This window comes from Aplysia californica, unplaced genomic scaffold (assembly GCF_000002075.1).
Source record: "Aplysia californica isolate F4 #8 unplaced genomic scaffold, AplCal3.0 scaffold00902, whole genome shotgun sequence".
NCBI lineage: Eukaryota > Metazoa > Mollusca > Gastropoda > Aplysiida > Aplysiidae > Aplysia > Aplysia californica.
The window spans coordinates 149080-176766 of NW_004798172.1; the positions used below are offsets into that span (position 1 = coordinate 149080).

The 27687-nt window shown below is 40.0% G+C and overlaps 1 protein-coding gene and 1 long non-coding RNA gene across 2 annotated transcripts; one reads left to right on the forward strand and one right to left on the reverse strand.

Annotated features, from left to right (window-relative positions):
• Window positions 1-542: 542 nt before the first annotated feature.
• Window positions 543-1578, forward strand: LOC118478751. Its single transcript, XR_004859263.1, has 2 exons — window positions 543-657; window positions 1346-1578. It is a non-coding gene; the product is annotated as an uncharacterized LOC118478751 (long non-coding RNA).
• Window positions 1579-5266: 3688 nt separating this feature from the next.
• On the reverse strand, window positions 5267-27463 carry LOC101847537 (HEAT repeat-containing protein 3). Its single transcript, XM_005110507.3, has 16 exons — window positions 27162-27463; window positions 23122-23294; window positions 21868-21955; window positions 20488-20582; window positions 19868-19977; window positions 18503-18646; window positions 16788-16924; window positions 15339-15444; window positions 13174-13283; window positions 12253-12315; window positions 11526-11608; window positions 10825-10964; window positions 9082-9173; window positions 8456-8605; window positions 7004-7177; window positions 5267-5456 (listed from the first exon to the last, which is right to left on the reverse strand). Exons 1-16 carry the CDS (start codon window positions 27324-27326, stop codon window positions 5355-5357), a joined length of 1932 nt encoding a protein of 643 aa, XP_005110564.1. The 5' UTR covers window positions 27327-27463; the 3' UTR covers window positions 5267-5354.
• Window positions 27464-27687: the final 224 nt, after the last annotated feature.

Genomic DNA, 27687 nt, shown 5'->3' on the forward strand with positions numbered 1-27687 from the left:
GTCATGGTCGCAGCTTCCTAATTATGAACAGGCATTCTCATACACAAAACATGTAGTTGTAGTGTGGGCCTACATTCTGTAAGTGGTGGGTGGATACACGTACGTATGTCTTGTATCACCATCATCATCCATTGCCTGATCTGCGACAGACATCGGCGATCATGGTTCTCCATTCATTCCTTTGCTCGGATGCTCTCAAAAAAGCTACGTTACCCTGTTACTGTTACCCATTTGTTTAGGTTCCCAAAGTATGTTGTTCTGGGCCTTCCCCTGCCTCGCTTGCCCTCAATGTTGCCAGTGAGAGCAAGATGTTCAAGATATTAATGTCTATTTAGGTGTCCCAAAAACTGCATTTGTCGTTTCCTGGTTGTTTTTAACATTGAACGTCCCACGTGGGCTTCATCAAGCACTACCTCATTAAAATTTGATTTCTTTTCTTTCCTCGATACTCTTAGCAGTCTCCTAAGAAACCACACGTATACCGTACGTAATACATCTTGTTACATCTCGATTTTAATTTGAAACGACCACTTTTCTTTCCAGGGTCTTTGGGCTTTGGCAAGTTCGGTTATGGCGGATTTGGATTCGGCGGTTATGGCCACGGCATTGGCTATGGCTACCCCTTGATTGGAGGTTTCTACGGAAAGGGTTACGGCAGTAAGTCATGTATACTTTATTATCACCCTCTTTTTAACCATCATTTAAATTAATTTAATCTGATCATTGACCAAAACCAAGCCGTGCTGTGAACTGCTAAGAATGCAGCCAACTTATGTTTCGCGCGCTCATATGAACGTATGCAGTTGGGAGCGTCGTAAAACTCTTACTAAACTAAAAAAAACAAAAAACTACAACCTAACTTTCAAAGGTTGTGGTTGTATAAGCACGATAGTGACTCTAAATTAAATTCATCCAAATTCCATAGTCAGTATAGTTCATCCTTGATATGGTCGCTTTTAAGCACAATGGGGCTATCCCTAAAAATACTGGTTTGAGAAAATCGAAGGTAAAGTTTTTGGACCCTTGTTCAGTTTCTTTAAAAGGCAAAGAGAGTTTTCTCTATAACCAAAAGAATATATATATATACCACTGAAACCAAACCTCTCCTATAGGTAGGGCAATTCCCACTTTTGGTGTAGGTCAAGTTTTCTGGAAACCCCCGAAATCTGGGTTAGCCCGCTTGTCCTTAAAAGCGACCATACATTATAGATGTCGCTACTGGCGCCGCGGAAAATGTTTTGTTGTTTTGTTCCGATACTCAAACAAATGAAAAGCCCCCTCAAATCAATATAGCACCAGTACATTTTCTTTTGCTAAAAAAGAGCTTTTTCTTATCTATTTCCAGGTTACTATTAAATGGCATTTTTGCCTTCGGAATTCGACACAGAACGACTGAGGAATATGGATCTACCATTTACGTCCCATCACAACTTTGAGGAAAAATACAAGATCTATTAAAATTGTTACTTCTGGTATAACGAAAATGTTAAAACGATCTGCATTATATTATGACCATCTTGATATACTGCCCCGCTGTTCTACAAATTAAACCATCATGCGCTGATTACGTGCCTCACACGTTCCGCTCTTCTAGTTAATTTTTTATTTCTTCTACTTTTTCCACCGAACAACCTTTTCTTTTCTTACATTTTCCCTTGCAGGTAAAGAGGTAAAAGGGGGCTCTCGTGGCCTAGAGGTTAAGGTGTTGGCCTCTCATTCAAAGGTCCCGGGTTCGAATCCGGGTTGACTGAAATTTTTTAAAAATCTAAATGTGTCTCATTTCACCTCCTTTCCTGCTCTCTAGCAATGTTCTGTCGTTGGCTTTCGTCTCCACTTTCTGCCCCCACCCCCTCACCTCCTTTGCCCCCTCCTCTTTCTGCAGCCTTTCTACTGCTACTTCTTAGCTCTTTCTTAATGCTGTCTTTCAGCCCCACCCCTGATCTTCTGGTAGGAAATATCTACACCTAGCCTTCTCGGACAAGGGCTAAAAATCTCGGAAGACTCGTGTGCAAGTTGCGCACGTTTAAGATCCCTTGGTGGTCTAAAATCGATAAGAGTAGGCTTCAGCCGCCACCCGGGCAAAATTCAAAATTTCCTACCAACTGAAAAAAATTAATGTGTCCCGCGCCCTCATATGACCGTATGCAGTTGCAAGCGCCGTAAAACACTTACAAAAAAAAGAAAAAAAAATACCAAGCAGTTGCGAGCGCCGTAAAACTGTTTCTAAAATTAAACGAGAAGAAAGGCCCCCCCCCAAAAAAAAGAAAAAAAAGAAAGAAAGGAAGTACAGTTGCTGTCTCTGGTGGTGCACCATGGGCGCACGATCGAATGGGAAAAGCTACTAACTATAAAAATTGTACTTAGTTTAGTTTTAGTAGAGGTTTTACGGCGCACGCAACTGCATAAGGTCATATGAGCGCCAGAATATTAGAGGTGTTACAAGAGAGTAACAAATATAAAAAAGAAGAAGAATGGGAGATAAGGACGATAGAAAACAGATGTTGGATAGGAAAGAAGAAGCAAACCACACCAGAGCACCCACCAACCATCCACCAATGATATTACAAATCGACCCTTTATATACTTCTTCATAAGATCAAATGAACCGTCTCTGACCGAACGAAGGGGTGTGGGTGGTTGGCGGGTGCTCTGGTGTGGTTTGCTCCTTCTTTCCTATCAAACAACTATCATCTTTATCTCCACCCCTTCTTTTTGTGTTTGTTCCTCTCTTGTTACACCTCTAATCTTCGGCACTTATAATACCTAATTGTGTAGCAAGTGCCGTAGAACTCTATTAAAACTAAACTAGAACGTATATGTGGAAGAGCCCCTCCCCACCCCTCTCTCTCTCACACACACACACACACACACACTCTCTCTCTCACACACACACACACCAAGGAGTTTACAGTTCTAAACTCCTTGACCCACGCTCACTCTCTCTCTCACACTCACACACACACTCTCTCTCTGTCATACATACACACACTCTCTCTCTCTATCACTCAACACTGTACATAATGTACTTGACTGTACTGTCGTTTATTTTAAGATACAAGGAGAACCTATTTTACCTACTATCTCCGATAAAACTGAACAAAAATGGATGGAAAGCAAATTGGGGATTCAAACCGGTCACCTGCATCGTAGTCCAGCTAGATACCTACTGAACCAACGGCATGTTCCATCTCCACCCTTCTCTCTCTCTCTCTGTTTTTTTCAGTTTTAGTAGAGGTTTTTACTGCGCTCGCAACTGCATAAGGCCATATGAGCGCCAGAAGATTAGAGGTGTTACAAGAGAGTAACAAACATAAAAAAGAAGGGGAGATAAGGACAATAGATGTTTAAAAGGAAAAAAGAAGCAAACCACACAAGAGCACCCACCACCCACCCAAATGTAAAAGACTCCAAGCCTCCACCTCCGCCGAGGGAAATAAGCAGAATAAGATCCTCTCCAACAAAAGAAGTGGCCACAAAGTGAGCTAGGCTGTATGTTATTTTCTGATTTGTCCAGACAGCATCCTCAGCTTTGGTGAGCTGGTCAGCTACTAATTACAAGCTGTTTGTGACGTTTTTGTTTTACGGCACTTGCGACACAGTTAGGTCACAGACGTAGCAAAGATTAGAGGTGTTACAAAAGATTAACACACAAAAAAGGAGAGAGAAGGACAATTGAGGTTTGATCAGAAGAAAAAAGGAGCAAATCATACCAAAGGACCGACCAGCCTCCCACAAATGTTTTAGTAAGTGTTTTTCGGCACTTGCAACACAATTAAATAAGGTCATATAAGTGCCGAACCCACATATAAAGGTACAGGTTTTTAGTTCAATTAAAGAGAAACACATCAATATGATAAAAGGTCATTTAGAGGCGGAAAATAACGAGAGGGACAGATCCAACAAAAAAAGGAAAGGAAAGAAACAGGAACTGTGATCCAAAAGAGGATAATTAACCCTATCCGTACGCCCTGAGGTCATTTTCTACCCCGGGGTTGTATTCTTCATATTTTAGAATGCTTCTAGTACTAAGACCTCTTTGAAACTGAGTATTTCTCAAAAATCATTCTGACAGACTGCTATGCAAAGCATATGGATCGAATTAACGAGTAAATTTCATCTTTGGAAAGTGGTGGCACAGAGTACCCCACGTCGTGTGGATACGATAGTAAAACATGACGTACGGATAGGGTTAAGTGGTGGCACAGAGTTCTCCACGTCGTGTGGATACGATAGTAAAACACGACGTACGGATAGGGTTAAGTGGTGGCACAGAGTTCCCCATGTCGTGTGGATACGATAGTAAAACACAACATACGGATAGGGTTAAAGAGAAGAATATCAATATGATAACGATCATTTAGAGGCGGAAAATAGCAAGAGAGACAGACAGATCCAACAAAAAAAAAGAAAGGAAAGAAAAAGGAACTGTGATCTAAAAGAGGATAAATAAATTGTAAAGTTATAGGTCCATACCTTTGAGTTTATGAGTTTCTGACTGAAAGAAAAGTGATCAAAGAATATTTGAAAAATCCTAAATGGAGGCACAGTGACTGAAAGAACTAGTCTAACCTGCTGTTTTAGTTGTAGTTTAAGTTTTAGTAAGAGTTTTGTGGCACTTGCAACACAATAAGGTAATAATTTAAGTGCCGAAGACTAGAAGTGTTATAAGAGAGTAACAGACACAATAAAAGAAGGAGGAGAGATCAGGAAAATAGATGTTTGGTAGGAAAGAAGAAGCAAACCACACCAGAGCGCCCGCACAACCACCCACTAACCTGCTGTATAGGCCACCAGTCCAAGACAATCACTTGTACAAAAGACCACTTCCTACTCCCCCCCCCCCCCCCCCCCCCTTCCATCATTTATAAATATATCATTATGATTTTGTTCATGAAGCCTACCTGTCTAAGACAACCACTTTTCTTTTTCACAATATGAGTAGCTGTCTTGAACAATTTCGACAGTATATCCAACAACTTATTACTGACATGCGAGAGATAATACACAGGAACTAACAGCTTTTTAGTTTTAGTAGAGGTTTTACTGCGCTTGCAACTGCATAAGGTCATATATGAGCGCCAGAAGAATAGAGGGGTTACAAGAGAGAAACAAACATAAAAAAGAAGGGGAGATAAGGAAGATAGACGTTCGATAGGAAAGAAGAAGCAAGCCACACCAGAGTACCCATCAACCACCCACAGGAACTAACTGCAAAGGAACTTACTTGCATCATCAGCAATAACGAGTCAAAAAGGTCAAACAAACATTTTTGGGAAAACATGCTTATTTTATTCATTTTTAAAAGGCAGGGGCACCAGAAGCAGCAACATATCAAATAGAATACCAGACTAACATCAATGTTGAGATGTTTTGTACTTGATAAAACCAGCCAAGTTTGCCTTTGCCATCATCACAACTCCATAGTTCTCTCCAAGCTTCTTTCTCTGGCCGGAAACCTGGCGAAATATCAGATGAAGTGAACGACTTTTATTTAAGAAAAAGGTATATTTTGTTGTTACGTTTTAGAAAAAGTTTAATGACACTTGCAACACAATTAGGTCATATAAGTGCCAAAGATTAGAGGTGTTACAAGAGAGTAACAAACATAAAAAAGAAGAAGGGGAGATAAGGACAATATAAACGTTTGATAGGAAAGAAGAAGCAAACTACACCAGAGCACCTGCCAACCACCCACAAACCTGGAAAAATATCGGATGGAAGTTAAAGTAGTTAAAGACTTTTGTTAAAGAAAAAGGTATGTTCTGTTGTTACGTTTTAGAAAGAGTTTTATGAAACTAGCAACACAACACAATTAGGTAATATGAGTGAAAAAGATTAGAGGTGTTACAAGAGAGTAACAAATACGAAAATCCTAAATGGTACTAGAGATGATACTAGAAAAAATTAGGTTGGTTCATTGTTTTATTTACTGAGTCTTTAACTGCTGTTAGATTTTACAGAAGTTTGAAAATGTTATTTATATATGAATGCACAGTCTGGACAAAAGGGGAAAAGGTTAAAACACTGGTTTTTAGGACAAACTCTATATGAGTTAAGTCTTGTGTATGATCCCCGACTCCACTTCAGTCAAAGCATCATTAAACCCAGCCGTAGATCTAGCCTCTGGTAGCTCTATTAATGGTGATCCCCTGCCAATTCCACTATCGTCAAAATCATCATCGATGTTATGTGGAACATTGCAATCGTTCGTCTTCAACGGTCATATTTATCGATATATCCGACTGGGAAATCTTCATTGGGGTCTGGTTCAGGATTTTTAAAAGTCAAAATTTTGCGGCCTGAAGGGCCTGGCAGCGAAATGTCACTAATTTTTCTTCAAAACCCGCAAAATTTCTTAACTTTGGGTGTAGAACTGCTCTCATATTATCGGTACCTTCTGCTCACGATAGTCATCTGTGGTTACATCCCCTGTTTCTAGGACAGGGAATTAAACGATAAAGTTGACCAGCGGTTACCAGCAGTATAGGAAAATAAGACGTCAGAGGTTACCAGCGGTATAGGGTTTTAAGGGTTAATTTATAACTCATAAAGCCTCACATTATTTGTTGCCCTCTGTGATTGTTGTTCTCTAACTGGGTCTGTCGGGGAATAGGCTCTTCCATGTCTAGTGATCAATGGTGAAGTCCTTCAGAGACCATATTTGAGTGTGTCTGTCTAGCACTCACTGTATCTCTTACCTTTTGTTTGTTTTAGTAGAGGTTTTACAGCGCTCGCAACTGCATAAGGTCATATGAGCGCCAGAAGAATAGAGGCGTTACAAGAGAGTAACAAACACAAAAAAGAAGAAGGGGTGATAAGGACTATAGATGTTTGATAGGAAAGAAGAAGTAAAACACACCAGAGCACCCGCCAACCACCCACTTACAAGAGAGTAAAAAACATAAAAAAGAAGAAGGGGAAATAAGGACGATAGATATTTGATAGGAAAGAAGAAGAAAACCACACCAGAGCACCCGCCAACCACCCACACTGTATCTCTTACCTTTGACTTAAAGGAGGACTGAAGAGACCTGAGCTTGTCCACCAATCCAATCTCTCTGACCACAGCGTCCGTGTGATCCTCCTTGAAGACATCAAACAGAGAGTCGAGAGCTTCTGCCATGACAACCACATCTTCGTTGTTGCAGGCCACCTCACACAATATGAAACCGATTCTCTGTCAAAATAGGACAAAAATGAAAGAAAAATATTACAATTCAGTAAACTTAACACCACTACTACATACTAAATAGAGCAGACGAGGTCACAATCTTTCGACTACGTTGTGGCCACAACAGACTCAAACACCATATGCACATTAAATTAAAAGTGAGAGAGTCCGTGATCTGTGGAAGTGGACACAACCAAGAGGATGCCAACCATATCCTTCAGCACTGCCCGCGCTACGCCACCTTTTGTACACAGACGTGGCAGAATGTGACTCCCCTTGACAGAAAGCTCTATGGCAGTCTCTCAGATTTGAAGCGGACTGCACAGTTTGTGCGCGACATCGGACTGACTGTCTAGCAGCTGTCATCGAGAACAAGGAAGAAGAAGAAGCTAACTTAACATTCTTCTGCTTTCCTCTCATTCTGTCATTTCTAGTAAATTTCAGACTCCTTCTCTTGTCCTGTGTTATTTGTCCTTCACCTTGACTGGTTCAACAAGGTGGTTAGATCTTTTAGACTTCAGTACAATCATAATAGAACATGTCAAAGTAATCCCAAATGTTGGTACAAAATTTTCGGGGCTCCAGTAGCTAAGTGAGTTATGAGTAGTGAGTTTAGACTCAAGTAATGTCAAGTAAGTGTTGGTGACACCGGGCTCCAGTGGCTAAGTGAGTAGTGAGCAGTGGCTAAGTGAGTAGTGAGTATAGACTCAAGAAATGTCAAGCAAGTGTCGGTGACACGGGGATCAGATGGGCGGTCACTGGGGTGTGTCCTTGAGCAAGACACGACAACCCTTGCTCAAAATACAGGGTGCTGCACAGTGGCGACCGACAGTGGCATGGTTGTAAACTGTTCTGTATTTGTGTAATATTGTGTATTAACGTATGTATTTGTGCATGTACGTATTTATAATTATGTATTCATGTATGTAAATGTATGTTTGCCATCGCAAACCGTTTGTACAGGTGGCTGTATTATACAGGGGGCCGTCATGGCAGGTTCCACTGTATGTACTTTTTAGTAGAGGTTTTAAGGCGCACGCAGCTGCATAAGGTCATATAAGCGCCAGAACATTAGGTGTTACAAGAGAGTAACAAACATAAAAAAGAAGAAGGGGAGATAAGGAACGATAGATGTTTCATAGGAAAGAAGAAGCAAACCACACCAGAGCACCCGCCAACCACCCACCGGTATGTACTTTGATTAAACATTAAAATTGTTTTTTCTGGTAAAAAGACTTGGATATTCAACATCAGAGAAAACTGATAGTGGAATGCATTCCTTACCGTGAGCAACACATGGGGCGGTGTCTGAGCAGACAGGATACAGCCAATTGTGGAGATGATCCGAAGCACATTGATTTGGGTCTCGCGGCTTTTGCTTGAAACACCAATGTTCACCATTGACTCCAGATCAGCAGTGCTCACTTCACCAACCTAGGAGAGAATAGAATCAAAAGGGGAGTAAATTTCAACAGAAACACACAAATCTTCTTATCAAACTTTCTTTACTTTACTTTTCCGATCCAGTGGCCATTTGGGTTCTAGCCCTTCGGCCTGTCCTCTCTTATAAACAAAAGCTGGCATTGTGTATAGTGTTCTTGCTAAGGATAGAACCATGACACACTTCAAACACAAACACGTACAGTAAGACATTGCACAAAATAACATCTTCATCGCAAGTTTTTTTCCCCCATTCTTTTTTGTTCACAACTTCTAAAATTTTCAGAGACTCCCATATGTTCATGATCTTCACATGAAAAGAAAACAAGAAAAACTTGTTCAGTGAAGTGGGTGTTATTTATCTCAAAGAAAGCAAGAAAAACTTGTTCAGTGAGGTGGGTGTTATTTATCTCAAAGAAAGCAAGAAAAACCTGTTCAGTGAAAGAGGTGTTACTAATTATCTAACTTACATTCGAGACATCAAATTCTGCCATTCTCTGAATCACAGCCCTCATAGCACTCGTCACGGCCCACTTGTGGTCTTCATCACTTCCATGAGTACCTGAAATGAAATGGGAACAATTTAGGAATTTTACTACAAATTACAACTCATTCATATTATCACTTTTAAGGACAAGCGGGCTAACCCGGATTTCGGGGGTTTCCGGAAATCTTGACCTGCATCAAAAGTGGGCATTGCCCTACCTAGAGAAGTCTGGTTTCATTGGAGTGTATATTTCTTTGGTTATAGAGAAAGCTCTCCTTGTCTTTTAAAGAAACTAAACAAGGGTCCAAAAACTTTCCTTCCATTTTCTCAAAACAGCATTTTTAGGGATAGCCCCCTTGTGCTTCAAAGCGACCACATTATATATATTTATATACTCAAATTAAAACCAAGCTGAAAACTTTGCCTTCCATATTACAACATTCTGAAAAGAGAAAGACATAATTCTAAAGGTGTCAAAACAGCATTTAGCACGACCACTGATCTCAATAGTGAAAGTCAATGATTTCCATTACTGCTACTTGAAAACGCAATTCTATGAAATAGTCCAAGATCTGCTCTTCAAATTTCCCAAACTACAGGATCTATATTATTAGTAGAGGTTTTACAGCACTCACAACAGCATAAGGTCATATGAGCGCCAGAAGATTAGAGGTGTTACAACATAAGAGTAACAAAGATAAAAAAGAAGGAGGGGAGATAAGGACGATAGATGTCTGATAGGAAAGAAGGAGCAAACCACACCAGAGCACCCGCCAACCACCCACAAACTACAGGATCTCTGACGGCAGCTTCTTTCTCCACTCCCTGCCACAGACAATATCCAATACACATACCACTGGGCCCTAACACTAAACACTCAAAGGCTACTGTCTGTGAAGTAAAATGTTGACCCTCAAATGCAAGTTCTACCCCCCCACCCCCACTCCCTTAGGTTGTTTTGTAGGGAGTAAATAAAAACACATCAACACAATAACAATCATTTAGTGCTAGTTTTAGTTTTAGTAAAAGTTTTACAGCATTTGCAACACAATAAGGTCATACAAGCGCCGAAGAATAGACGTGTTACAAGAGAGTAACAAACACAAAAAAGAAGGAGGAGAGATAAGGACGATAGATGTTTGATAGGAAAGAAGGAGCAAACCACACCAGAGCACCCGCCAACCACCCACAAACTACAGGATCTCTGACGGCAGCTTCTTTCTCCACTCCCTGCCACAGACAATATCCAATACACATACCACTGGGCCCTAACACTAAACACTCAAAGGCTACTGTCTGTGAAGTAAAATGTTGACCCTCAAATGCAAGTTCTACCCCCCCACCCCCACTCCCTTAGGTTGTTTTGTAGGGAGTAAATAAAAACACATCAACACAATAACAATCATTTAGTGCTAGTTTTAGTTTTAGTAAAAGTTTTACAGCATTTGCAACACAATAAGGTCATACAAGCGCCGAAGAATAGACGTGTTACAAGAGAGTAACAAACACAAAAAAGAAGGAGGAGAGATAAGGACGATAGATGTTTGATAGGAAAGAAGGAGCAAACCACACCAGAGCACCCGCCAACCACCCACATTTAGAGCTAGAAAAGAGTAAGACAGACAAACAGAAACAACACAGGGAAAGACAAGAAGCAAGAAAATCCAGTCGCACCTTCCAACCAACGACCCAGCCCCTCCCCCTGAAAGTGACAGGAAGCACTAACTTTGAGACAGTGCGGCCAACTTGTGTACATTTGTCCAGATGGATGACAAAGGTGTGGGAGAGGTGGACAATGACTCTGCATCCAGTGCACTAACAACATTGCTGAGGCACAAAAGGCCGCGCGACTGGAGTTCGTTTAGCCTGAAAAGAAGAAAAGTGTTATTTTTTAGGAGAAGTTTTTCGGCGTTCGCAACTGCATAAGATCATATAAGCGCCAGAACATTAGGTGTTACAAGAGAGTAACAAACATAAAAAAGAAGAAGGGGAGATAAGGAACGATAGATGTTTCATAGGAAAGAAGAAGCAAACCACACCAGAGCACCCGCCAACCATCCAGAGAAAAAATGTAAACGCGGTCAGATCCAGTACTTTTAGAAAGAGAAAGTATTCACGCTTCAAGACAAAATCAACATGTTAAATACCCAAATCAAGATGTTAGTGATATGTTTCTCAAATTCAAATGTATACACAGTGGAGTCCGCTTAAACGGAAATCAGTGGATATGTTAGATTTCCTTCGGAATAGAAAAAATCTGGGCTTTTATTTTCTTTCAGTCTACTGCTGTTTTCAGACTGATACTGTTTCGTTTAAGCGGACTCTAAAGTGTTTCATGGACTTCTTATCATAAAAGATTCTTCAATGTTGTTTTTGTTTACCGCGCTTTGTAAAAAAATTGAATTTTTATTAAAAACAGATACCTACTTCGTCTGAACAACTTTCCCCCAACGAAACTGTCGCATCTGTTCCATGAGAGGACATTCCACAGGCAAAGTTTTCTGCATAATCTGAAACAAATTTGAAATTTACACTGAGTAACATTGAGACAATACATCATAGTAAACAGTAAAATGAAAACAACTAAAACAACAATGAAATACTCAACTTTTTTTCCTTACAACCAAGTACTCATTACCTTGGGGGGGGGGGGGGGGGGGGGGGGGGGGGGTAAATGTTTTACCGTGCTCGCAACTGCCTGAGGTCATATGAGCGCGTGGACACACCAAACACTTTCAGTTGGCAAGAAATTTTGAAGTTAGCCCGGGTGGAGGCCGAAACCTACTCTTATCGATTTCCGACCACCAAGGGTTCTTTAACGAGCGCAACTTGCACACAGGACCTCCGAGATTTTTCGCCCTTGTCCAAGGAGGCTAGGTGTAGATCTTTCCTACCAGAAGATCAGGGTTGTGGCAGAAAGACAGCAGTAAGAAGGAGCCAAGGAGAAGCAGTGGAAAGGCTGCAGAAAGAGTCAGGAGCCCAGAGGAGGGGGCAAAGGCAGAAAGTGGAGACGAAAGCAGACGACAGAACAATGCTAGAGATCAGGAAAGGAGATGAAAGGACACAGTTTTAGAGAAGAAAAATTTTCTGCCGCTACCCGGATTCGAACCCAGGACCTTTGGATGAGAGGCGAACAAGAGTTCCCCCTTCTTACCTTGGACAAAACGTTATTTTCCATGAAAGAAGAATGCAGTTCAGTTGAGAGACAAAGAGACTCCTGCAATGAAAAGATATACAAAGACAGGTTAAAAATGGAGTGAGTTCAGTTCTGACAGCAGTATGTATCTTGGAGATCAGAATGTTTTTTTGTGACTGGGAGTTAAACTGAATATCTAAAAAAAAAGGATAGACACCATTTTTTAAATAGCAACAACAAAAAATGAAAGTATACAAAGCACACATGTGCTCAAAGACAAAAACAATCATTTACAACCAATCACGTTTCAACAACTAGAAGACATTATTGAGTGTATGAGCCTAGCACTTCACGGGTAGAGAATAATTTTGTCAACAGAATGTTTCTCGTTAACTGTCTAGCCTATTGCATGTCATACACTGTGAATCTGATAACTCGATAAAAAGAAAACATTTCATTATACAAATACAGTTGAAATTGTCCGATTTGGTCAACCATTATCAAAGACAAATATGATTGTCTTAAACAGTGTCATTTTAAATTTATTTTTTTCAAATTCACTTTGGCGACTCTTTTTTAACTTGTGACCAGAAATTGATTACTTTTTCGACGTTGCTCCATTTTGATAAATGCAGCTTATCCCAAGTTCTACCGGAAGGTCAGCATCGTCACTATTTGTCAATATCAGAGTTTACACTCCAAACGCCTAATAAAAAATTAATGTAATAATAATAATAAATAATATATAACATTTATATAGCGCATTTCCAAAAAAAAGTAGCTCACTGCGCTGTACATTGGAAGACCCATTTTGAAAACCTTTCGTAGCACTTCCTTTCTTCTCATGCAATACATATTCATGCGTGTGAGCACAAACACACACATGCTCAACAATGAGACAATCAATCTCCACTCCAAAGGTGTAAGATCAAAACTCACCATATTTCCATCGGCGGAGTTTTCCTGACAAGCACCGGCCTCCTCCAGCGCCTGATCATCCGACGATTCCTCGGACCCCTGGCAGTCCATCTCCATGTCCTCCCACTCATCTAAACCAAGGGAGAAAGGACAAACCAGTTATGGTCGCTTTTAAGAACAAGGGGGCTATCACGAAAAATGCTGTTTTGTGAAAATCGAAGGTAAAGTTTTTGGATCCTTATTCAGCGTCTTTAAAAAACAAGGAGAGTTTTCTCTATAACCAAAAAAATATACACACCGATGAAACCAAACTTCTCCTATAGGTAGGACAATTCCCACTCTTGGTGAAGGTCAAGATTCCTGGAAACCCACAAAATCTGGGTTAGCCTGCTTGTCCTTAAAAGAGACCATTTATCTTAATTTCATTCACCGTTTGAGTTCCAGCTCTACGGTCTAATTATAAAACTCCACATTCTTTTTTCATTATAATATCATGATACAAAAAACATAACCTTTCCAAGCTTTAATATCTCATTCATATTCTGTCTCTTAATGCAATCTAAAGGCAAAAGTTTAACTGCCAATTTCACAAAGGTTAGCCATAGTTATAGCCATATTTTACACTTTAGTAATGTAATAGATAAACAAAAGGTTAACCTTTCAAAACTTTACATGACAGTGTCAACAATAGTATGGTCAAGCATCATTTTTTTTCTGCTTTAGCCTCTTTTTTAGTTTTATTAGAGGTTTTACGGCGCTCGCAACTGCATAAGGTCATATGAGCGCCAGAAGATTAGAGGCGTTACAAGAGAGTAACAAACATAACAAAAGAAGAAGGCGAGACAAGGACGATAGAAGTTTCATAGGAAAGAAGAGGCAACCCACACCAGAGCACCTGCGAACCACACACACTTTAGCCTTACTGATGGTGCAACTAAATCTTTGGCATCATATTTGACTTTGTCCAAGTTGTTAGAAGTTGGAAGGCTTTGAAAAAAAAAAAAAAAAAAGAAAAAAAACCCCCCATTCCTAACCAAGAACTCAGTTTTTGTTACATTATTTCTGAACCACAAGCGCTAGAATTAGAAGTTATTGAAATACAGAGTCTCACATAGTATTCTTACTCTGAAAGCTAGATCTAGGCCAAAATCGTATGTGCGTAAAACAATGTTGAAATCATACCTGCATAAAACAAACTTTTTTCTGTGATGTTTACTTTTCATGGGGTTATAGTGAACTAAAGTTTGTTGATATAATACATTGTACATTGTGAAAATAAAATAAAAACGACAAAAAGTGATAGTTTTACCACAATCAGGAATGCAACATAATCAGTTGCAGTAAAGAATGACAGTTTTTCGTAAGATAATTTTGCTGCCACTTGACCTGGTCAGTGAGAAATGGCGGACAATCCTTCCACCCCCTTTCTCATCAGAGTATGAAAGTAAACAAAAAACAAAAAATTGTGCATCGAATAACAAAACCAAAAGAACACATATCATTATACAAATACAGATGATGTTGTCCCAGACGGTCACACATTGTCAAGGAAAAATATGTTCGTTTTGAAAAGTATTGTATAATTTAAAAAAAAATTTTTTTTTTAAACAAGAGGGAAAGAGGGAAGTGGTCGTTTGTACAGATGACAGTTTTATGTTTTAGTGAGAGTTTTACGGCACTTGCAACACAATAAGGTCATATATGTGCCGAAGATTAGAGGTGTTACAAGAGAGTAACAAGCATAAAAAAGAAGGAGGAGAGATAAAGATGATAGTTGTTTGATAGGAAAGAAAGAGCAAGCCACACCAGAGCACCTGCCAACCACCCACCGGGTGACAGTCTTTGACGTGGCTGATAGAGCAATCTCGACGGTACAACTTTATAAAGAACCACAAAGACATCAGTGCAGCACAAGCTGAATACCTCGTCAAGCAACAAAAAGCACATCTCATAGAGCTAATGAATCACATCCTTCAGCACTTGCAAGACACACAGGGCCCTGAGACAGGAAATGTGGCAAACCCCACTGACACTACAAGAGAAGCTATACGGGCCAACAGATGAACTGAGCAGGACAGCCCAATTTATGACATATACCAGACTTCAAGTGTGATGCGATCGAGAAGAAGAAGAAGAAGCTAAAGAATCTAACAGAAAGAGACAACATTCGTTAGTTAAAAAATCACCATCGTCTGTGCAGCATAAGTTTGCCAGCAGCTCCAAACACACGCCTTGGGCACGCAGCAGTTTGTCCACACCAGAGGAAACCCCTTCTTCTGAATACATTTCATTCTGGTGATCAAGTCATTTTAGTAGTTTTAGTAGAGGTTTTACAACGCTCGCAACTACATAAGGTCAAATGAGCGCCAGAATATTAGAGGTGTTACAAGAGAGTAACAAACATAAAAAAGAAGAAGGGCAGAAAAGGACGATTGATGTTTGATAGGAAAGAGGAGAAGCAAACCACACCTGAGCACCCGCCAAACACCCATGGATAAAGTCAAAGACTTTGTCCAAGGAAATCTTTAACACCACTGGTTACCATTTTCAACAAAGCCAACGTAGCAAGAAAATGAGCAACTCCAAGTGTGATCATGCTTTGTAGGAAGAGTAAAAGAACATTTGGGTCACTTTTCTCGTATTAGCAAAAAGTAAAGTAGAAATATTGTCACTCTTGATTATAGCCTTTCTCATCAAAGGTAGAGTAGTCGCAGATCATAGTGCCTAGAAAAATGTGCAATTCACAGAACTGCATAATCACATCTTACAGTGCAGAAACAAAAAAAAATAGCATACAGGATCCCATGTCACAATACACACTTTTATTACACCAATGGGGTTAAAATGATGATTTTTACACCATTTTCACTTTCTCATCAAAACAGAAGGAGGCTGGAGCTCACTAAATTTCAACAATGTTAACAATCGAAAATGAACTTCTGAATACAAACTGATACCTTCAAACACAAAAAGCAAAGAACAAGTAGTAACAAGTTTACTTTTCTAAAGATGTTCACACAATTTCCCTTTTACATACAGAAATGAAAATTTCTTAACACTATCTGTTGTTACTTGGAACATTAAACAAAGATTTTACACTACTAACCTTCTGTCACATGCCACTATAACAGGAATTAGCCAAACCTGTTCCTCTGCTCTGTGTTGTGATTCCTTCCGCAGCTTTGGAGCCCCGATGCGTTGGATTGGAATCTCACACTTCACGCACAATCTATACTGTCAGCAAGCCTCCTATGCCTTGATACAACTCTCTCCTCTCTAACTCCCACCAGTAGTAACTCAGACTTTTATCAACTTGCAAACAATACAACTGAACACAGACTCACACTTTACTCACTCTCACACTTTCAGCCAAATAATACAATAGGCTAGGCCTAACCCCCTGCCACAACCAAAAACAACCAAATACACCACACTATCCACCCACACAGCGCTCAGAGCGCGCAACACTTGTCCCCACGGACCAGGATACGGGTGCAGTACATGCTGTACACACCAGCGCCGACCGGTGTCCCGTGGGGGCAAAGTGTTAAAAGAGGAAATCAGAGACAAATTTCCCTTTTGCTCCCCTCCCCCCGCCCCCTCCCCATCCATTTCGATCAAAACTGTGTCGTTACCTCAGCAGCCTGTTGCTGTTTCTCCAGGGCTGTTTTTAACACAGGAACGTAGTCAATATCTAAGACATCACTCAAGTTCTTCACAATCACTTTGTGATATGGGCTGACAGCAGCCTCCGAGAAGTTGAGTACAATCCCTGAAAAGAAAAAGAATAAATAAATGGATGAATAAATAAATGAATGAATAAATGAATAAATAAATAAATGAATGAATACAAGAATAACTTAGAAGTAAAACCTTCACTGTTGAGAAGCCTCAATCATTACCCCTTCAGGCCCTAATCCTGAGCCTTAAGGACCCACTCACCTGACCTCCTCCTTTGAGCACACCTGCCAACCCCTCCCAGACCAAGAATAAGAGTTTGCCTCAGAACCCTCCCTAGAAATTTGAGTTCTTTTGAGGCGGAAAAAGTCAGAATCACCAGAACCTCTGAAGAATCAGTTAGCTTTAATAAGAGTTTTACGGCACTTGCAAAACAATAAGGTCATATAGGTGCTGAAGATTAGAAGTGTTACAAGAGAGTAACAAACATAAAGCAGGAGAAGGAGAGATCAGGACGATAGATGTTTGATAGGAAAGAAGGAGCAAATCACACCAGAGCACCCGCCAACCACCCACTCTTTGAGGGGGGAAAAAATCAGAAATCTCCAGAACCCCAGAAGAATCAGATTATGTTACATTCTGATCATGGCAAATAAACAGGTACATTGCAAATACACAAGAAAAAGTACAAATAATGTTGCGAAAACATATTAAATAAACCGGTGAATTTTCAAGTCATTCACAATCAGTTGCGCATGTTTGAGGAAAAAAAAAAAAAAAAGAAAAAAAAAAAGAAGAAATTTATGCAAATCCGATCATGGTTCTTTTTATTGGAGTGCTTAGCAAGTCTGCTAGAACCAACTCTTCTTGGATTTGAACTATCACACACTGAAGTGTATGTTTGGTGTGCAGAAGGCTAAAGACAGCACTTGCTCAAACATGCACTCAGATCTACGGGATTAGATTATACCAACCGCATAATAATAATAATGATAATGATAATAATAATAATAATAATAATAATGATAATAATAATAATAATAATAATGATAATAATAATAATAATAATAATAATAATAATAATAATAATAATAATAAATTGTATTTATATAGCGCATTTCCACAAAGAACTGCTCTCAATGTTTAGTTTTAGTAGAGGTTTTACAGCGCTCGCAACTTCATAAGGTCATATGAGCGCCAAGGGGTGGATGTCAACTGAGAAGTCCTTACAGGGAATCAGACTTACTCTGCTCACCTCTCTAGCTTCAACAGCACAACGTCTGCTTCGACTATCAAGGCACCCCGGAAATAGTGGGTCACAAGAGTGTGACAAACATACAAAAGAAGTAGAGGGAAAGTGATGATAGTGAGGATTAGGAAAGAAAAAGCAGCAGTTCCCTGTTGTAGTTTAGCCACAGTTATGAGCAAGACATTGTTAGATCAGCCCATTTACAATTCTACGGTGCACTAGAATGAGAATGTCCCTCCTTTGAGAATGGCCTAAAGACACTTCAGTCAGTGGCACTGCCCGGGGGGGGTGAACTGCTCAATGCGCAGTACAATAATACAAGCAATACAGTTAAAGTAATACACATCGCACAGTCCTCTATTTTCCCCCTTGTATTCCAAACACAGAGGAGTTCACAATTAAAAGATGCAGCATTATGCTTACCAGTGACGAGGGTACGAAACAATATTGCATCTATTTCCGTGGCCGTGCCGCAGGCTATGTGGAAGAGCGTGGACTGAACTTCATGGTCCTGGCAGACAGCGGTCACGTCTGGGTTGTTCTCACTGACCACATGCAAGCACTGGGCTGAAGCAATAATGATAACAACGATAAATAACATTAGTATAGCACATGTCCCCACTCGAAAGCAAGCTCTATGCGCTTTACACTATGTTATTACCCCAGCAGACCATAGAACTCTCAGAAACATTCTCAGCTTCCCGGGAAGCATACAGTGCAAGCAGCTGGTTAAGCGCTCCAACACTGACAAGACCTTACACTGTCTATAGCCGGGTACCCATTTTCACCTGGGTGAAGTGGGGAAAATTAGTGTAAAGTGCCTTTCCCGCAGCTTGAACCCCTGAACCCTCAACCTCATGATTAGGAGTTCGGTAGCCTAACCACTAGGTCACCGACGTCACTACACGCACAGTAAACACACAACAGTACACTACTCTACAAACTGAAATCAGCTGACACATACAGAGGATCTAGTCACAGACAAAGTGGGATATACACTTGGTGAACCTGCACATGATCATGGTGTTAGCCAGAGCAAGGTCAAAGTAATTCTTATCCTTTCTTGAAAGTTTCCTCTTACAGAATCACTGTCTGAGTAGAGACTTTGAAGTCCCGCTTCTAGTTTTGTTTTTTTTAAAGTTTTAGTAGAGGATTTACGGCGCTCGGAACTGCATAAGGTCATATGAGCGCCAAGGGGTGGATGTCAACAGAGAAGACCGTACAGGGAATCAGACTTACTCTGCTCACCTCTCTAGCTTCAACAGTACAAAGTCTGCTTCGACTTTCAAGGCACCCCGGAAATAGTGGGTCACAAGAGAGTGACAAACATACAAAAGTAGAAGAAAATTGACGATAGTAAGGATGAGGAAAGAAACAGCAGCAGTTCCCTTTAGCAATTCCGGCACAGTTACGAGCATGACAATGATGACGACAATTTTACTGAGCAACAGAACATGGTAATGTCCCCCTTTTGGGAATGGCCTAAAGACGCTTCAGTCAGTGGCACCGCCCCAAGTTCTATGTGCAGAAAGTTGTAAACCATTCAAAATCAAAGAGCAACATACATAAGTGCAAAAAGAAGAAATATGACATTTTGACTAGAGATATATGGAATAGACATCTGAGATAAAAGCGTTAAACAATTTACAAAAACCTGTTCCTACATTTGTCTACAAAGCCCTAGAGCAAATTTAGACAAATTCGCAAGAACCAGTGTGACAGATTGACTGTGGACGTGACTGAGACATTTGGGAATTGATTCAGGAATACGAAGAGCATGCAACTCACCCACAGCACAGGACAAGTCATAACTGTAGGTCTCAACCTTGAGCATGGGAAGCAGCAACATCAGCAGGTTTTCTTTATTAAATACTGTGACTGCCTTTGCATTGTTTTCACTGTTAGGAAAGGGAGGGGGGGGAGGGGGGGGGAAGTAAAGTTGACAACATTAATAAAACTCATGTAGCCAAAAATATAGCCAGCTTACAAACCTTTTTTTAAAATTAAAAAAAGGTACATGTGAAAAACCCAACTTCAATATATGACCATAACCATTAGAAAAATTTGAGAACATAAACATCACATGACCAAATAATCTCATCTTAGCAAAGTTCCTGCACAAAAGCATGCACTATGCCAATGTTCAATAAATAAGCTATAAGAGCAACTTACCCATAATTCTATCAAACATTTTTAACAAGCTGAGAGTTCTTTGAAAAACATCATTCATAAAAAAATCATCAGTCAAAAGCTATATTGCAAACTAAAAAGACCTTTTACTAGCTCTCAAATATTATAATTACAGCTTGGAGTAATACATGGAACATAACTAGATACACCTGTAGTTTTTTTCCTAAATATTACAGTTCACAGCCAACAGTAGCACAGACGACAAAGCCTTAGCATACCACAAAATGGTAAAAAGCTCGACAGCTTGTATCAAGACATCTGAACTTGAGCCACACTTCCCTGATTCTTTTCTAGCGGTCCAAGTGTTGTCATACTGAAAACAAAACAAGAGGAGTGACCTAGAAACATAAATTACAAGTAATGTTATCCAACAATATAGTTCAAGCTGCCAAAACCAGTACTTAACACTTTGCAACCACACAGCCAGCAGTACAAAATACCCCATCTGGTCACCCAGCCAGGAGAGTGACCGCAACAAACTTCTCGGGCCTGTCGCAGAAGTGCTCCAAGTGACCGCAAAGTGTTAATATTCAAACTTCTAACGAGACTTGTCACGAAAGCAACCATCATAAACATCTTTATTAACTCTATGTCAGAGAAAAAAATTTGAGACAAAAGCCACAAAAAGTAGATATTTTAAACAGGATACAGAAGCGTTTCAGGGAAGCAATTTGAGATCAGAGTTTTGAATGGAACAACAAATCAAACTACAAAAGCTAGCGAATAGGGCTGGATCCTGCTCGCCAAATTTGAGAGTGGTGATTCGCGATCAGTCGGCTTCAAAGAATCGCGAGTACGTGAGCGCTCGTGGAACTGTGGCAGAACACTGACTGAAACAGAACAGTGTCATATCAACGCCACTTGGCGAGCGCGAGTCCCACTCTTGTTGTTCCGCCATCCTCTCCGCCCCACATCCTTTGTTGTGCTGCTCTATCAACTGACCTCAATTAGTGACCCCCATAAATACCCCCCCCCCCAACCCCATGATTCGCTAAAATAGTTTAGTTTTAGTAGAAGTTTTACAGTGTTCGCCGCTGCATAAGGTCATATGAGCGCCAGAAGATTAGAGGTGTTACAAGAGAGTAACAAACAGATGAGGACGATAGATGTTTGATAGGAAAGAAGAAGCAAACCACACCAGAGCACCCGCCAACCACCCACACTGATTATTAGTCGCGGCTTTCTAAAAAAAAAACCCACCTGACAATGGCATAACCTTGAAGAATTCTCGACTTTGAAAAAAATATCTCCACAAACATGCACTAAACCTCACTACAACAAGTTTACTAATGTGAAGACACTAATTAAGTTCAACAAACACCTCTTATAATATATCGTGTACACTCATGGTCTACATTACAATCATATAACTTAGGAAAAAACAAACAAAGCAAGTGGGTGGTTGGCGGGTGCTCTGATGTGGTTTGCTCCTTCTTCCTATCAAACATCTATCGTCCTTATCTCCCCTTCTTTTTTATGCTTTTTACTCTCTTGTAACACCTCTGATCTTCTGGCGCTCATATGACCTTATGCAGTTGTGAGTGCCGTAAAAGTTCTACGAAAAAAAATTATAAAAAAAAAACTATAACAGAACTTACCTGCTTTATGAGAGCCGTAAGAGGGGTTAGAACATCACTGGCCACCACTGCACTACATACACTTTCGTTTCCATGTATGCATATATTTCTGTAACAATTTTTTAAAACACTCATAAGGGCAACACCTCTGACATCATTGACAGTGAAACTTTTACATTTAGATTATGTAAGGTCCTCAACAATACTATAAGTTAACAAATGCATAATGGATAAAAAGCATATATCTGAATAATGATTATCGAAGCTTTTCGGACTCAAAATAAAAATCAAGAGTGAAGATGTGGTAAGAAAACTGTAAAATATCTTTCCAATCACTTTAAACTAGAAAAGAAGTTGTTGTTTTCGATCCAGAAAGAAAAAAAGTTAGCACCGCATCCTCTTGTCCTCAAGTGACTGCCAAATTTTACATTAAATTCCAGAGACATGCAGGCGTCATGCACGTATTGCACTACATTCAATTATGTTCTAAAAAGGAACACTAGATAGATATCTTTACCCCTTTGGCCAAAAATCTTTACTGGTATGCAAATAAATTAGCCTTGTCAACAAAGTATGGAACAAGAAATGGATCATGACTTAAGTTTGATGATTCGCCCCTCCCCCCCACCCCAAAAAAAAAGAAAAAGAAATTTTACAGGTTATTTCAATAGTAACAGAAAACAATTTTGAGACATGCTCAACTTCCTGTGATAGTGTAGCGTTCTTTAATCCAATACTTTCAGTTGCCGTCTACTGGTCAGAACATATTAATAACTAGCTGGGCCCCCTTTCGTTGAAAGGAATGATCGGTGCATTAACATCAACTGAAAGTCATTGTTGGCCTATTATATTTATACTCTACTGGAATGGAGCAATAAATCTTGAGAGATGCAAAATATTACAAGGTTTAGATATACATCTAATGATGTATTGATTGAACAGAAACTTCATTTGTTTACAATCAAAAACGAGGAAGAAGAAGAATGTTTACAATGACTTTCCCAGATTAGATCTAAACGAAACTAATGAAAAACTGAAAATTAAACTACAGTGACTTCAGACTCCTCAATAGAACTCGGCACCCTTTAAATGATTCTGAACCACCATTAATTTAGTCAAATTCAAAAGTTAAGTGGTTTCGAAGTTTTAGGCGGCAAAAGTGACTAACTTTCACAAATAAAATGTATAGGAAGAACGGCTGAGTACACTCTGAGAGTGTTTAGCACGGCAACAACACTACACCCAGTGCACAGAATTTTCCACCACTTAACTAACCTTACTGCTCCCAGAGCATTGATCTGTACTTCAGAACTAGAATCCAAAAAGAGAGGACAGATAATTCTGACAATGTTCTGTTGTAGAAGATATTCCACCGCCCTCGGCTGAGACTCAACGCGAGTCAGCATCTGGCAACCACAAGCTCGGTCCTCAGAGCTGGCTGACTGAAGCTGACAAAAAGAAAACGGAAAATAATAAATAGAATTGACAGGGAGACATCATGGCCACTTTATACAAAATTCCCATCCATTATCATTTTCTTTTATGCCAATATGAAATGAAGCCATTTCAAAGCTTTAGTAGTTTTGTGGTAGTTTTGCTAGCATGAGTGGTGACATCAGACCAAACTTACACTATGATCTAATCACCTCTTTGACATGCACTGGTTTGTGACAGCAGTCCTCTGAAAACAATCAAATTGAGACAACAAATAATGGAATCCTAAGAAATTGTTCCTTAATGCTGGAACATAATATCTCTAAGAAAAAACTCCATACTATGTTGGAGGACAACTTCGGTATTGATAATGGAAAATGGCATCGGGATGTTATAATGTTTTAAACCACTCGAAAATCTAAATACCTTCTTGTAAAGCTTCCCGAACCCACCACCTGGCCCCTGAAAGGCCTTCCGATCTTCCTTTTAACGCTGCCAAAAACTGTACGGAGCAGCCTTCACAAGAAATCTGACTGACACGGAAAATAGGTGACTTTTAAACTATCAGATCACTCCTGGCATCCTGGTGCACTACATTCAATAACCGGGGGAGCCAACACCCTCCCCCAACCCCTTACTGTCCAGGAAAGAGCCATTTTCAAACCTGATTGCATGACGATTCAATAACATCCCACTAACAAAAATATAGAATCATGAGAAAATACAATTTTTAAAGACTCAAGCCACGGACTTGTTCCTTCTCAAGTGTGAAATATTAAGTAAGCCTACTAAAATTATTTTAGAAATACGCATCATGAGTAAAACCTACATTGGCAATAATATTTATAGTTCAAATAAAAACAGCAAAAATCAACTATTTGTGACACTTAAAATGAACGATAACATTCATGTAAAAGGGATAGTTCATCAACAAGAAATGTGCTACTATACAATTCCTGAAAGAGATGGGAGTGACAGGATAAAAATACTGAAAATACCTTGGCCAGAAACACACAGAGACACGTAAAGAATCATATGAATTAATGACACCTTGAGAGTGAAAATGAGCCAGCGTACGATTTTCAAAGCTTTGTTATAATTGAGCCACAAAGAAGTGGAATTAAGTGCTTGTTAAGAATCACCATGTCACACATTTATAATACTACTAGTAGAGGGGCTTTTCTAGCCACAAAATATATTAGGCAACGAATTAGTTTTTTGAGCAATAATGAAAATCAATTGCAAGAGAAGCTGTTTTTATAAAGTGTGTTTTCCACTTTGGAACATTTTTAGACTAGGTGAAATCGGGTGGTAATAAAATTTATTAAAGTAAAATTATACCCTCAGATTTCCTGGATAACTTATAATATTAACAATTGTTTTCTTTTTTTATTCTTTCTTACCGTCATTTTCTGCACTATATTTTATTCACCGGCTGAAGCCCCAGGAGTAAGGGGGTTTCAGGGGCACCAGCCCCCCTGACCTAATAAAAATAGGAAGGGGGAGGGGCATGCCCCCTGAATCTTACCATAATTTGATGTTTTGCAGTTAGGTTTGATATCTCTCGCTAGCGCATCAAACATATGGGGGGGGGGGCTACCGAAAAAGCGCCTAATAATGACCATAACGTGCCAACAGGGGAGAAGGAAAGCTTTGGAGAAGCAACACAATGTGCATTTAGATCTATACGTGATGCCGGAGATTACTGGAGAAAAAGAAATTAATAGATTCTAGAGCTTGTCCTGCGCCTTGAGCCAAAGATGCCAAAATTATCAGCAACCTATTACATCGGACATTTCAGGCAGGCCGCCGGGGTCACATGTGTACTGTTGGTGTACAGCGAGCCCCCAGGAAACGTGTGTTTTCGCTGTGAATACAGTGGGAGTGTGTTAATCTATGATGAAAATAACGCTCTATCTTTTATAGCTTTCTATTTATAAACTGTTATTAACACATGAATAACCCCCTCTCATGAAGCTGATAAGACATTACGAGTATTACGCCTCTATTTGAATAACTATTTTAGACGCTCTTGCTGTTACGAATGATCTGGGGCTCGAAAGGGGATAATATAGGTCAATTTCCTAATGTTTTGCTCTTAAATTGTTCTTTTTACCTGCACAATAGTATTCAAAACTATCAAATAATTTTCATCAGGTAGATCTAGATCTAGATATCTAGATCTAGTATCATTTCAAACAAAATCAAGCTCATTTGAAATATTATGAACAGAAAAATGGAAGTCTTGTTTCCTGACTAGGCCTATCCCTTCGAGCTCCTCATGTCTAAGTGGGTCAATTAGTTTTAATTTCATTGGACGAACATCTAGAGCTACCAACTTGGCGTGTCTTGAAAGAGACGTGTGTATGTCTCGGTTACAAACCAACGCAGGCCGTTCTAAAAGTAGGCCAAAATTGCGCACAAACTCAGGCACTCCTGCACAATTGCGGTCCCGTTTGCACTAAATCACTCTAGGCCTAAGTGTCCTTGTAGTGATTTTTACGTGTTCCTTATAAATTTACATTAGATTCTAGATCTAAAATCTAGATTCTAGCTAGAACCGAGATATCTAGATCTCTAGAACTAAACTGAATTAAAATTATAGGCCTATCTAATCTAGATCTATCTAGATCTATAGATATATTGTCTTGGGGAAGTGACTATTCTCATCCGGGGTGAGAATAGAAAAACGATTTACCTCTCACCCCGGGTGAGACTTGCCAGCGTCTACGTAGGCTATTCTCACCCGGTGCGAAACAAGACCTGCTTTTCCTCATTTTGGAATACTGTCTATCGGTGTGGATGATCAAATTGATAAAAGCCAAGAAAAAATTACGTTATAGCACAAAAGTAAGCTAATCTGATCGTCTTCAAAGATGCTAGGGCTATTTCACTGTTCGAATCGAGCCGAACTACGCGGGTCGCCATTTTGTTTTGCCCAGAAGTTCTCGCAAGATCTACTCCTCCCCTCTCTCTCTGTCTCTTTCTGAATACTGTCTATTGGTGTGGACGATCAAATTAATTGACAAAAACAAAGTTAAAAAATGATGTTAAAACACAAAAGTAAATTAATTTGGTTGTCTACAAAGATGCTACGGCTATTTAACTTTTCGAATCGAGCCGAACTATGCGGCTCGCCATTTTGTTTTGACCGGAAGTCACGCTATTCCTCTCTCTCCACTGCCCACACAAAATTGTACGCTTTTAGTAGGCTACAGTTGTAATGGAACGTTTGTTCACGGCACAGAATTCAACAATTTTTATGTTATCACAGTGTAGAATTCTGTGGTTTAGGGTGAACGCAAAATTTGTTGGCCTAGATCTAGGCTATAACGGTGTACGCGCACCGGGTGAGAATAGCCAAAAGACTCGCCTGCACTATTCTCACCCCGGTCGAGAATAGAGGTGGCCTTGTCTTGGCTACCTAGAATCTAGATCTAGATCTTTAATTCACTCCCACATGACAAGGGCCGTCATCATCATGTAAACAAACGGGACCGCAATTGTACAGGAGTGCCCAAACTCAAGCAGACTGACGTAAACACACGAGCTGCCGGAATGTGGGACCCGAGCGGAACAGGGATGATGCTCAGCGGGCGTGCGCTGAGCCAGGGCCGGACTGACACGGGACCGGAACGATGCTGAGGTGCCGAAATAGGCTTATCGGGTAACATAAACCCGGTTCCTGCAGGACCAGGTCTAGCCATCGATCTATTGACCGGTGCGCCGCCGGAGAATGGCCACTTGCTTGAAAGTAACCATAACAATGAAAATCGTGAACAAAAATTACTTCTGTTATATGAGGGCTCTAGGTCTAGATCTAGATTTAGATCTAGAATCTAGATCTAGAAATCTAGTTTAAGACTTAAGATCAGATCTACCTTGTCGACAATGTTTGTAACGAAAGAAGAGATGTCATTGCAGCTTTGCGAGGAACCGTTCTCATTCTGATCGTCGGGTAAGTCAAGACCAAGGTCTGTCCCTTGAAGAAGTCCAGTCGGGTTGTGCTTTATAGCACTAAATCTTTTTGTTCTGCTTTTGCCCATTGTGTGAGGCACTGAACATAACGTGTGCTATAAATCAACCGTGGTCTTATCACTTGTCTCTGGCTGTTACAGTTGTTTGATGACTTGTCTGCTGTCCAGCGAGTTGGCCAACAAGAGCAAAAAAGGAAGTAAACAAACCATGTGTTGTCAACTTCCTGTCGGCCTTTCTGTTCGAACTCTCTTCGTGTTTTAGTGTACAAACTGTCGTGAGGTCTTCTCCTAGAGACAAGAATGAGAAAAACCCTATCCAGAAATATATTATATAGAGAAAGATAGAGAATTCCCCTTCCTCTTTTTACGTTACAAAATAGACTGAGTAAAAAAAAAAGTGCAACAAGAGAATCATTGTAATGAGCCAAAA